The 14,031-nt window shown below is 37.4% G+C and overlaps 1 protein-coding gene across 2 annotated transcripts in view; it reads right to left on the minus strand.

Moving 5' to 3' along the window:
- nup188 (nucleoporin 188) overlaps positions 1–14,030 on the minus strand; it is a 107,355-nt gene extending 93,325 nt beyond the window's left edge. For both annotated transcript variants that reach the window (XM_072240116.1, XM_072240114.1), the window contains exon 1: positions 13,976–14,030. In XM_072240116.1, the coding sequence (XP_072096217.1) occupies positions 13,976–14,004 (29 nt within the window). In that variant the 5' untranslated portion in view covers positions 14,005–14,030. The remainder of the gene's footprint in view (positions 1–13,975) is intronic.
- Between the last annotated feature and the right edge of the window lies 1 nt (position 14,031).

The raw sequence follows: 14,031 nt of genomic DNA on the forward strand, positions 1-14,031 counted from the left end.
AACTTTGTAAGTCTACTTTACGATATGCCTCCTAAACTGCAACAAAAGAAGTCTGCTGTTGCGAAGCAGCCGCGAGACGGGAAGAAAAAAGGGCCTACTGCAACGATGGAGCCTCGGACTCAGGTTGGATCTCCTTCGGTATAACAGGAAGCAATGGCGGTGGCAACGGTTTCTCCGAAGAAGACACCGGAAATGCGCATGCGCAAAGAAGAGCGTGTGCGCAAATTGACACAACGCAAACTACAAGAACCGACACCCACTGCAATTGAAAATGACTCAGAGTCAGAATTGGACTCTGCAGAGAACACAGATGATGAAGAAGAGGAGGAAGAATTGGAAGCGAGTGGAAGTAAAGGAGATGATAGAGACATAAGAGAGGCTGTATTGCAATCAACGGCTGAATTAAGAAAAGTAAGAGAAGAGCTTAGAGATACGAAGAGGTGCTATAATAAAGTTATGGAAAGACAGGACAAAATGGAAAAGCTGCTTCAGAAGATGGATAGAGAAATGGGGCTTATGAATGATAGAGTGGAAAAAACAGAAAATGATTTGCTTGTTTGGAACTCGGAAAGAAACCAACTCTTGGAGAAAGTGGATATGTTGGAAAATTTCAGTAGACATAATAATATTAAAATTGTTGGTCTTACAGAAGGTATGGAGGGAGAAAAGCCAATAGAATTTTTTCAAAGATGGATCCTGGATGTTTTGCAAATGGGAGAGGAGGCTCGACCAATTGAAATTGAGCGGGCACATACAGCTCTAAGACCAAAACCAAAAGATGACCAATATCCACGATCGATTTTAATAAAATTCTTAAGATTTCAAGACAAGGAAAGGATTCTACGGGCAGCTGCTCGAGCTGCCAAAGATAGAAAAGGGCCATTGATAATTAAAGGGAACAAAGTTTTTTTCTACCCTGATATAAGTTACGAACTTTTGAAGAAAAGGAAGAAGTTTAATCCAGTGAAAAAAACCCTATGGGATCATGGTTATCAATTTATACTGCGTTATCCTGCAACTTTGAAGATTTTTTTGCCTGGTGGAGAAAAAAGATTTTTTGATGACTACCAGAAAGCAGAGCAGTTTGTGCAAGATTCTCTGAATATTCACCAGATACAAGAACAAACTCAGGAGAGAGAGATAGATTGAAGATGAAGATTGGGTTAAAGAATGGACTTGTTGGATTTTTGAAGCTGGATGAATGTATAAATATATTATTAATTATATGAGGGGGGTAAGAAAGGTTAACACTGGAGGAAATTAGTTGGGAATAGTAATACTAATTTTGTCTATATATATATATATATATATATATATAAAACTTTTTCTGTTGCGGGGGAGCTGGAAGAAGCACTGATCGATTGCTACGTTAATCAGGTTTTGCAAGCGTGGCTTTTGCCGCGACCCGTAAAATGGAGGGGGGTAGTGTTGTGTATCCTTTCATTCACAACATTAGTAGGGGGGTATTTTGTTTTTTCTTTTTTTTTCCTATCTTTTTTTCTTTTTGCCTGGAAGGTTGGGGGGGGAACACATAGCAACATGGTGAAGTTTAAAGAAATTCCCCAAGGAACTATGAGAGTTGAGAAGATAAGTAATGTTTTAGATTGGAGTAACTTTGGTAAGAATAATGACTAATTTATTGAATTTTTTGAGTTTTAATGTTAGTGGGCTTAATGGACCAGTGAAAAGAAAAAGAATCTTAACATATATTAAAAAAATGAAGATAGATTTAGCTTTTTTACAGGAAACGCACCTAACAGAAATAGAACATCAGAAACTAAAGAGAGATTGGGTGGGTAGTGTTGTTGCGGCTTCATTTAATTCAAAAGCGAGGGGAGTAGCAATTTTGATCAATAAAACGTTACCAATTAGAATACAAAATGTAATAACTGATTCTGTGGGGAGATATGTGATTATACATTGTCAACTTGTTTCCGAACTATGGACTTTTATGAATATTTATGCACCAAACGAAAATGATGCAAAATTCATACAAGAAGCTTTTTTGAATTTGGCGGATGCACATGAAAAAATATTAATTGGAGGAGACTTTAATTTTTGCTTAGACCCAGTCTTAGATAGATCAACCAAGGCTGTTATAAAATCGAAGGTAGTAAATTTAACTTTATCATTGATGAAAGATTTAAATTTGATTGATATATGGAGAAGAATCAATCCTAAAGAAAGAGACTATTCGTTCTATTCCCATAGACATAAAACTTACTCAAGGATAGATTTTTTTCTATTATCAATGCATATTCAACACAGAGTGAAAAATATGGAATATAAAGCAAGAATATCATCAGATCATTCTCCTTTATTAATGAAAATAATAATGGCTGACAAGGAAGAAGTGGCTTATAGATGGAGATTTAATTCAACATTATTAAATCGTCAAGATTTTTGTGATTTTATGAAAAAGCAGATTCAATTTTTTTGGATACAAATTTTCATTCAGTGGAGGATAAATTTATATTATGGGATGCGATGAAAGCATATCTTAGGGGCCAGATAATAAGTTATATGTCTAAAATTAAGGAAGAATATATGGCAGAACTAGATCAATTGGAAAAAGAGATTACAAGAATAGAAAAAGAATCTCAAAGATATATGTCAGAAGAAAAACGAAGACAACTTCTCAATAAGAAGTTACAATATAATACGCTTCAGACATATAGAACGGAAAAAGCAATTATAAGAACTAAACAAAGGTATTATGAGTTAGGTGAGAGAGCACATAAAATTCTTGCCTGGTAGTTGAAAACAGAACAAGCTTCCAAAACAATAAATGCAATTAGAACAAGGGCAAATAAAATATCTTATAAACCTCTTGAAATAAATGAAACCTTTAAAAATTTTTATTCTGAATTATATCAATCAGAATCCCAAAATGATGTTAATGAGATAGAAAGGTTTTTATCACAAGTTTCTCTTCCAAAATTGAATTTGGAAGAACAGAGGGGATTAGATATGCCTTTTACATTAAAAGAAGTTGAAGAAGCTTTAGGATCACTCCAAAGTAATAAATCTCCAGGAGAAGATGGTTTTCCACCTGAATTTTATAAAAAATTTAAAGATTTATTATTTCCTCTTTTTATGGAACTAATACGTCAAGCAGAAAAAATACATAAACTTCCAGAATCTTTTTCAACAGCGATTGTAATAGTATTGCCAAAAAAGGACAGAGATCCTATGAAACATCATACAGGCCTATTTCTTTATTGAATATGGATTATAAAATAATAGCAAAAATTTTATCGAATAGATTATCTAAATATTTACCAAAATTAATACATATGGATCAAACAGGATTTATTAAAAATAGACAACTGGCAGATAATGTAACTCGGCTACTCAGTATAATTCATTTGGCACAAAAAAGGGATGAGAAGAGTATAGTAGTAGCTTTGGATGCAGAAAAAGCATTTGATAGATTAGAATGGGATTTTTTATTTAAAGTATTAGAAAAATATGGGTTAGGAACATCTTTTATAAATTGGATTAAAACTTTAAATTCTAACCCTAAAGCTAAAGTAGTGACAAACTCTCAAATTTCAACACCATTCCAGTTAAAAAGGTCAAATAGACAAGGTTGTCCATTATCACCTGCTTTATTTGTATTGGCGATAGAGCCATTAGCAGAACTAATTAGAATTGATCCAGATATTATGGGTTTTAGAGTTAACCAAGAAGAATATAAAATTAATCTTTTTGCCGATGATGTTTTGATATATTTAACAAACCCACAACATTCGTTACATAAATTATCTTCTAGATTGGATGAATATGGGAAGGTATCAGGTTACAAAATAAACTGGGATAGAAGTGAAATTTTACCTCTTACTAAAGGAGACTATAGTCAATGTCGATTAGTAACCCAATTTAGATGGCCGGTAAATGGTATAAAGTATTTAGGTATAAGACTTGATAATGATGTAAAGAATTTATATAAATTTAATTATTTACCACTATTGAAAAAAATTCAAGAAGATCTTGACAAATGGATGATACTACCAATAACATTAGTAGGTAGAGTCAATGTTGTAAAAATGAATATATTTCCTAGATTACAGTATTTGTCTCAAACATTACCAATACAATTGCCACAGAAATTTTTTCAAGAGTTAAATAAATGTGTGAGAAAATTTCTTTGGAAAGGTAAAATGTCAAGAATATCATTGGAAAAACTGACATGTAAATTTGGGTTAGGAGGATTACAACTTCCAAACTTTAAAAACTACTATAAAGCAAATCAACTTAGATTTATTGCATCTTTTTTCAATGATCAAAAACCAGCATGGATTAAAATAGAACCAGACAAGATAGGAGAAAATAAACCTGAAGATTTTATATATAAATGGGAATCTAAATGGATACGGGAAAAGAAAGAATCTCCTATATTAACACATTCTATGGAATAAGATAAATGTTGATAAGGAAACACAGAAATCTCTATGAGCAAGGAGACCTTTGTTCCAAAACAGACTTATCCCTTTTACAATGGATAATCAACTTTTATATAATTGGTACCAAAAAGGGATTAAATTTATAGGAGACTGTTTTGAGCGAGGTATATTGATGTCATTTGAACAATTAAAGGATAAATATAAAATATCTAATAATACTTTCTTTTGTTACTTTCAATTAAGGGCTTACTTAATAGGTAAGCTGGGTCAAACAATGTTTTTGCCAAAGCCTAATGAAATTGAAATTTTAATTCAAAAAGGGAAAATTAAAAAATTTATTTCTTGTATGTATAATTTGATTCAAGAACAGACAATTAAACAAGGAATCCATAAGTCAAAGCAAAAATGGGAAACAGATCTGAATATTAATATTGATGAAACAAATTGGTCAAAACTTTGTCTTGACAGTATGACAAATACAATAAATGTTCGACTTAGATTAGTACAATATAATTTTTTACACCAATTATATATTACACCACAAAAAATAAATAGATTAAATTCAAATCTATCTGATAAATGTTTTCGGTGTAATCAAGAAATTGGTACTTTTTTACATTCTACTTGGTCTTGTTTTAAAATTCAACCCTTTTGGATAAATTTAAGAGTCTTATTGGAACAAATTACTGGAATTCAACTTCCACATAACCCTGTATTATTTCTATTAGGTGATATTGAAGGGATAAAACCGAAACTTAAATTGAATAAATATCAGAAAGAATTTATAAAAATTGCATTGGCAGTAACTAAGAAGACTATAGCAGTTACTTGGAAATCTGATTCGTATTTAAGTATGGATCGTTGGAATAAATGAAATGGCTAGTTCTATTCCACTTGAAAAAATTACTTATAACTTAAGAGATAAATATGTAACATTTTTGAATATTTGGCGCCCTTATTTACAAAAGATAGGATGGCATATTTGAGTGCTCCGATAAAGATTTTGGTTACTTGGGGAAAGTAACGAATAATTATACCAAATTTATTTTGAATCCCATGGAGCATGTGGAAACCTTCCAATAACCAGGCGGTTCTTTTTTTTTCTCTTTCTTTCTTTTTAGGTAGGACTATATATGTGGGGGGGGGAGGGTTAAGGGGAGGGGGGGTAGATTTTATCTTTTCATGTATTCTTTTTGAAAATTTAATAAAAATTATATTTAAAAAAAAAGAAATGACATCAACTCTTAAATTAATCTTAAATAGGAAATACAACTAGAGTGATATTCATATCCAATGTTTTGAAATGAATTCAAATGTCAGTGTCATCTTCCAGCTGCTTATATTGCTTCCAATCTTTTCATTTTTCTGAATGATGTTTTAAGTCTGTAATCAGCAGCAAAACAGTGGTCAATGCTAACCATGATGAAAGTGATCACAAAAATATTGCAATTGCCATACAATACAGAACAAAGATTAAATAGGAGTGTTTTCCGGATGTCCAGAGGTTGTTTTTGGCACCTTGGTGCAACGAAAGCAAATGGTAACAGTTATACCATAATTTCAATGGCAAAATTCCAGGCTCTGTATTGCAATGAAACTCTGATATGTTAAGAACTTTGCAGTGCTGGACCAGCAAATTTTCCATACTTTTCAATGTTCAATTCTATTAATAAGTCAACAGAGTCTAAATTCACTTTTTTTTTCAGGTGACACAGTACTGCAATAGATTTCTGAAACACACCAACTGAGGCACTGGCAAGTGGGAAGGGGGCACGAGCAAGATGCTAAACCATTAGAATTTCCTAATGATCATATAGCGGATTATGAAGTTTTACCATAGCGCAGCTCCAGAAACATTTTTCATATTAAGAAAAAATCCTGGACAAGACCATCATAAGCACTTAATCACCATCCTGGTAGTCTTCAAGATGACCCTGTGGATCAATGCAGGCAAATAAGATGAGTGCAATGGTCAGCATGTATAGTACATGGAGGGCCAAAGGGGTCATTTCTATGCTGTACAATATAGAAGCAAAAGTCAGCTATACTCTTGAAAATTTGTGTGTGTGGAGGGGTGTGCCAGGGTTATGATCTATCAACTTCTTCATGCCAATGTAATAATCTCAAGTATCAGCCGCCATTTTCCTAAAAGCTAGATGCTGTATGATGGAAATCTGAAACAAAAACAGAAAATGCTATGAAATTAGCAGCAAATCTGACGGCAGTTGCAAAGTGCTGCAATACTCCAGGTTAACAATCTTTCATTTTGAACTTTTTCCCCATTCAGATGAAACAAGTTCCTTAAGTATAGGGATAAAAAGTCAACAAGAGAACATCTTCAATATAAGATAGTGAGAGATCAAAGAACACAAGTTATGGTGATGCAAGCTGAAATAAGATGATTACAATATCTCTGGAGGAGGTACAAAATATATCTGAAATACAAGGGGAGAAAATACAAATGCTGAAAATGTGAGATATGAGTAAGGAATGGTTGATTATCAGAAACTGTTGAATTCAAAATTGTCCAAGTCTGCGTTATGTGTCAACTCAGAAAATTAGACAAAGTTCCTGGAACTTACGATAAGCTTAAGATCGACCTTGCATGCTGAATTGGGCAGTTATGTCAATCTACAGGGGAGTACATCAAAGTATCAAACATCAATTTCTTGAACTTCTGGAAATTTCTCCCCCCCTTCATCATTCCCCATTCCCATCTCTCACCTTATCTCCTTACCTGCCTATCACCTCCCTCTGGTGCTTCTCCCCCTTTTCTTTCTTCCATGGCCTTCTGTCCTCTCCTATCAGATTCTCCCTTCTCCAGCCCTGTATCTCTTTCACCTATCAACTTCCCAGCTCTTTACTTCACCCCTCCCCTCCCAGTTTCACCTATCACCATGTGGTTCTTCCTTCCCCCCATCCCCCGACGCTCTGACTCCTCATCTTTTTTTCCAGTCTGAATGAAAGGTCTCAGCCCAAAACTTCAACTGTACCCTTTTCCACAGATGCTGCCTGGCCTGCTGAGTTACTCCAGCATTTTGTGGGTGTTAATCACAAATACCTTTACCTGGAAGTGGGCCTGGGTCCATGGATACCAGAAAAAAATACAAAAGGACAAGTACAGCATCTTTTGTAATTTTGCAGAAAGGTACCCAAGAAGAGTTGGGGTGAAAGCATTGCAGAAGAAACAGTCACTCACAATGCTCAAGGGGAGGGGAAGGTGGTAGTATCACAAAGATGTTGAAGAATTGGAATTGTTTGAATCAGAAACTGGTGGGTGAACAATATGGATAAAGGAAATTTATTTTTTGTTTCACATTAAAAGAAAGAACAAATGCTGCTGAGAGCCCAATCATCTACTGAATATGTCAGAGCTCACAGTTGTGTTCCATTTCTCACATTCTCAACCCCACCTACCCTCATAATGTGTCACCGTCCACCCTACAGCACCAGCTTTCACATCCAATAGATCTCTCTAATATCCATCACTTCCAATCTAAAACCACCAATAGTCTCTTCTTCCCTCCTCTTCAAAGGAACCATTTCTTCCTAATGATCTGATCCACTCTTCAATTACTACTGTTGCCCTATACACTTGAGCTACAACCTGCATATGCAATCACAGGAAATGCAACACTTGCCCTTTCATCTCATTCATTCCTGGCATTAAAGGAGCTAAACTGCAGTAAAGGCGATGACCTAATGTACTTTACCCAATAGTCACATTGTGAACTACTCCACATTCAGGTACCCAGCTGCAGAGTGGGTTAGCATGCTGCAGAACACTTCCATTCAGCCTAGAAAGGTCACCACCAGCTCTCAGAAGTCAGAATTCAACAAGCCAAACTGATCTGTTTTTGTTCTACATTGAACATAGTGGGAACAACACAAGTTGAATGAATTTACTTCTAGCTTGGCACATTGGAACTTCAGAATTCAAAACCAAGTGCAAAAATTTTAGACAGGCGACAACCACATTTATAGCTGTTGGGTTACATAAGTCTACCCATGTGTAATTGACAAATCACTACCCAGAATTCCAAGACATGGAATAAAATTCACCCTTACAGAATTTATGTGGGAAAAAAATAAGAATAAGCATTCTGAATGCTAAAAGGCCTGAACAGATTAGATATGGCAAAGTTATTTCCCACCGCTGGGGAGTCCAGGTGTGACAAAAGAGGGTTACAAAAGTACACATAGACTAAGATGTTAACTGTCCTGTGCTAGCACCAGTGGGATCAACAGTTGATCTGCCACCTGTCTTCAGGAGAGAGAGATAAGTAAGACAATGGAGCAGCATTTGGAAATGTTAATGAGGAGACGAGAGAGAGTTTAACGGAAGGAGACACCAGTCTAAGTATTGTCAAGACCGGCTCCTTTTGAACCCTGAACTGTTTGAAGTGTGATGGACAGGCGATACCCCAGCAGGGGGATAAAAAGGGGCAGGTTCGCTAAGACAACACACACGACACCACGAGGTAACGAGACCCTGGAAGCAGTGCGCCCCCACAAGTCGGTGAGAGTTTTGGAGGTCTGGTCGCGGGACCAGCCATAGACGCACAGGGTGGAAAGATACGGTCGGCGGGAACCTGGTGTGTGTCCGCCCTTGCCTGGGTGCCGGGTTCACTGCTGAAGAACGATCGTGTCTGGAACAGAGGGGTCACAGTCGGTGACCTCAGAAGACATTACAAAGGGCTCGCCCGAAAGCTAACTCCGAGGAATATCGAAGGTCTATTTGGAATCCGATTTGCATATTCATTTGTTCTCTCTCTCCAACGGCACGACAGCGATTACTGTGAACTGAACTAAACTGAACTGTCACTTGTGATTGATCATCTTACCCCTAGACTGCGATAGAGCTTGATTGACCCTATTATCCTAGTTCTGTGTACATGTGTGTTTATTCATTGCTAACCTGTTGCATTTACATCCTTACTATTAGAGTACTGTGTTGCTTATTTCTTTAATAAAACTTTCTTAGTTCCAGTAATCCAGACTCCAACTGAGTGGTCCATTTCTGCTGGTTTGGCAACCCAGTTACGGGGTATGTAACAAGGACAAGAAGGCACGACTTCAGGATTGAAGGACGTCCATTTGAACAGAGATGCGGAGAAATTACTTTAGTCAGGGGGTGGTAAATCTGTAGAATTTGTTGTCACAAGCGGATATGGAGGCCAAGTCATTGGGTGCATTTAAGGCAGAGATAGATAGGTTCTTGATTAGCCAGGGTATCAAAGTGTATAGGGAGAAGGCAGGGGAGTTGGGATGATTGGAAGAATCGGATCAGCCATGACTGAATGGCGGAGCAGATTCAATGGGTCAAATGACCTACTTCTGCTCCTATATCTTATGGTCTCAGCAGAAACACAAGATAGTCTGCAGATGCTGGAAATCCAAAGCAACACACACAGAACAATGGAGGAACTTAGCACATCAGGCAGCATCTATGGAAAAGAGTGAACAGTCGATGTTTCAGGCTGAGACCCCTCTTCAAAGGTGAGAAAGAAGTGGGGAGATGCCAGACTGAAAAGGTGGAGAGAGAGGAAGATGATAGGTGAAGCCAATTGAGTGGGAAAGCGCAAAGGCTGGAGAAGAAAGAACCTGGTAGAAGTGGACCATAGGAGAAATAGAAAGGAGGGAGAAGACACAGGAGAAAGTAACAGGCAGGTGAGATTAAGTGAAAGGTCAGAGTGGGGAATAGAAGAAGGGAGGAGGGGTAGGGGGAATTTGTTCACCAGAAAGAGCAATCAATATTCATGCCCTCAGGTGGTGGGTATAAGCAGAAAATATGAAAGCAATAAACGTGCCTATTTTTATTTTTTGTTCAACTTGCATTTCTTGACTCATACACAGAAAATGTTAAGGATCTTTTTAGCACAGGATGTTCATTTTGTTGTCCAACAGTTTCCCCGCTCCTCTCCCTCCCGCCATCTGACCAAAGAGTTTTCTATATTATTTACTCTCAAGATGTAAGAAACAGGGCCATCAGGCTTAAGTGCAAGTTGCAAACCTATTTGTTGTGAGTTTTATCATTTTAGTTATATTAGATATATATTTAAAAGCATATGGATCTATTCAAAATTAAGGCTGGAAAGGTGTTAAGTATCTGTAGTTGCTTGCGTCTATAAATGCTGCTGCTGGCCACTTCAAAGATTTGCTTTGAAAACTGACAGAGTAATCTCTTAAGGAGCATTTTCTCCCACCATGAATTAGCAGCTGTAGTACTCACTGTCAAAAGAAAAAATACCCCACAGGAATACACCTCCACCAACAACATGCAATTCAAAGGAAAATATGGTTTTGCATCAAGGATAAATCACAATATAAACTTTTCCAAGAATTTGGACCCTCCATAAAGTCGAGGTCACCTGTAATCAGTTCCAGCCTTCCAATTCATTTCTCCAAATTCAAAACTCAAAAGCAATAGCAACATTTTTCAGATAATAAGCAACTCCAATTTTGCAATTCACTTTTTGAACATTTTCCACCTCTACTTTCAAGAATTACTAGATTCTGGAATAGATCTGGAGGACTAGAAGGTTTCAAATGTCACTTCACTCTTGAAGAAGGGAGGGAGACAAAAGGAAACTATAGGCCAGTTAGCCTGACTTCAGTGGTTGGGAAGATGCTGGAGTCCATTATTAAGAATGAGGTTTCAGGGGTACATTGAGACGCATGATAAAGTAGGCCAAAGTCAGCACAGTTTCCTTAAGACAGGGGCTCCCAACCTTTTTTTAATGCCATAGACCAATACTATTAAGCAAGGTATCCATGTTGGGAACCCTCGCCTTAAGAGGAAATCTTGCTGACAAATCTTACCTGAGGAAATAAAGAGGCTGGGTAGGTAAAATAAGTTGGTAGATGTTGCTTACTTGGATTTTCAGAAGGCCTTTGACAAGGTACTGCTAGACAAGATAAGACCCCATGGTATTAAAAGAAAGATATTAGCATGGACAGAAGATTGGATGACTGGCAGAAGGCAAACAGTGGGAGTTAAGTGGACCTTTTATGACTGGCTGCCGGCGACTAGTGGCATTCCACAAGGGTCGGTGTCAGGTTTGCTACTTTTCATGATACATGTTAATCATCTGGGTGATGGAATTGATGGCTTTGTGGCCAAATTTGCAAATGATAAAAAGGCAGGTCCACGAGCCCATTTCTGTGCTATGTGGCTCTGTGGCTTAAAAATCATAGCCTGACAGAATTTTAAATTCAGTTTAAAAGAAAAAAACTTGGATCAGAAATATATGTTCAACTTAAATGGGAATTACAAATGAATAAGATAAGAGTCAGTTAAAGTGAACTGGGAACATAGATTAGCCAGATAGATAATAGGCATTCAGTGAGATCACTCATGACTCTCAAACAAATTATATCCCATCAAGAAGAATAGAGTCAACCACACTTAACCAAAGAAGATATGCTGGTATTATACTTTATTGTCGCCAAATAATTGATACTAGAACGTACAATCATCACAGTGATATTTGATTCTGCACTTCCCGCTCCCTGGATTGCAAATCGATAGTAAATATTAAAAATTTAAATTGTAAATCATAAATAAAAAGTAGAAAAATGGAAAGTAAGGTCGTGCTAAAAAACCAAGAGGCAGGTCCGGATATTTGGAGGGTACGGTCCAGATCCGGGTCAGGATCTGTTCAACAGTCTTATCACAGTTGGAAAGAAGCTGTTCCCAAATCTGGCCATACGAGTCTTCAAGTTCCTGAGCCTTCTCCCGAGGGAAGAGGGACGAAAAGGTGTTGGCTGGGTGGGTCGTGTCCTTGATTATCCTGGCAGCACTGCTCCGACAGCGTGCGGTGTAAAGTGAGTCCAAGGACAGACGATTGGTTTGTGTGATGTGCTGCACCGTGTTCACGATCTTCTGCAGCTTCTTCCGGTCTTGGACAGGACAACTTCCATACCAAGTTGTGATGCACCCTAGAAGAATGCTTTCTACAGTGCATCTATAAAAGTTAGTGAGGGTTTCAGGGGACAGGCCAAATTTCTTCAGTTTCCTCAGAAGGCGCTGGTGGGCCTTCTTGGCAGTGGATTCTGCTTAGCTGGACTAAGTCAGGTCACTTATGATATTGACCCCGAGGAAAGTAAAGCTTTTGACCTGTTCCACTTGCGCACCACCGATGTAAATTGGGTTGTGCGGTCCGCTACGCCTTCTGAAGTCAACAACCAATTTTTTCGTCTTGCTGAAGTTGAGGGATAAGTTATTGTCTTCGCACCATGCCACCAGGTTCTTAATTTCCTCTCTGTACTCAAACTCATCATTATCCGAGATACAGCCTACAGTTGTTGTGTCATCAGCAAACTTATATATTGAGTTTGATGGAAACTTGGCTACACAATCATGGGTGTATAGTGAGTACAGCAGGGGGCTGAGTACACAGCCTTGTGGGGCACCGGTGCTCAGAGTGATTGTAGAGGAGAGCTTGTCCCCTATTTTTACAGCCTGGGTCCTGTCTGTGAGGAAGTTGAAGATCCAGCTGCAGATCTGAGTGCTAAGGCCCATTAAACTTAAAGGGAAAGATAATACAGAAAGAACATACACTAAAGAGGGTAAACTGGCATACAAGAGTAAGATCTGTTAACAGATATGCAAGTAAACACAAGCCCCTTAAAGACTGAGGTTTGGGAAATAAGTATGTTGATTAAGGAAAATTATTTCAAATCAGCTGTATATCCAAAGACTAAAATATCTATAGATTAATCATAAGGTATTTGAAATTTTGAATTCAAAATCAAAGAAAAGTAAAATGTAATAAATAGCTTTCACATGGCAGATATGACTAGTTATTACATCATAATAGTTTCCATTAACAGTGCTGGTTTGAATAAATTTCTCACTGGACAAAGGGGATAGGCAGACCCTAGAATTTTTTTTTAAATAAATTTTGACATCAAGAATACAACCACTAAGATGGAACTATATTCACCCACCCCCAAAAAAACTTATTTTATTCCACTATAAAGGATGAGCCCAGCAGTCAGTCTCTGATGACAATGTTGAAATTGCATTTGATTCGTAGGCAATAAAAAATATTCTACGTGTGATCTAAGAACTGTAAAAAAAACTTAGATACTGAAATTTTCCACATTAAATGCTGCCTATTATCTAATACAGTATCGATTCGAGTGAGGGACTTTCCTCGGGAGATCCGAGGGCTTCACATACAATCTGGGGTCCCCATCATCCTTTCACTTCTTGAGTGACAGGAAGGAGGAGGAAACAAAGAATTTCCTGTAAATTATGTCTTATTTACAATAAAAAACGTAAAAGCCACAATCCAAGAAGCCTTTTTAGAAAATATATTAAAATTATCCATAAGACTAAATTCCCATTCTACCGCAATAAGCCGTCGACACACGTCTCCTAGTTTGAATGTAAACTCGTGTCCAGCACGCTCTCCCAGTTATCGACTGTAACCCTCACTAATTCCTCACTGCTACGCTCTAACTCGCCATTTATCCATCATAAAGTTTCATCCTGGAAAGGCAAACGACCTTGACCCAAACAGGTCTTTCTTTTTTCAAAAAGAACTTTTGTCTTTTTTTACCTCACACACAGTCCCGCCGCTGCCGCCATTACAGACCCCTCTCACGTGACTGGTGT

Source organism: Mobula birostris, chromosome 22 (genome assembly GCF_030028105.1).
Source record: "Mobula birostris isolate sMobBir1 chromosome 22, sMobBir1.hap1, whole genome shotgun sequence".
NCBI lineage: Eukaryota > Metazoa > Chordata > Chondrichthyes > Myliobatiformes > Myliobatidae > Mobula > Mobula birostris.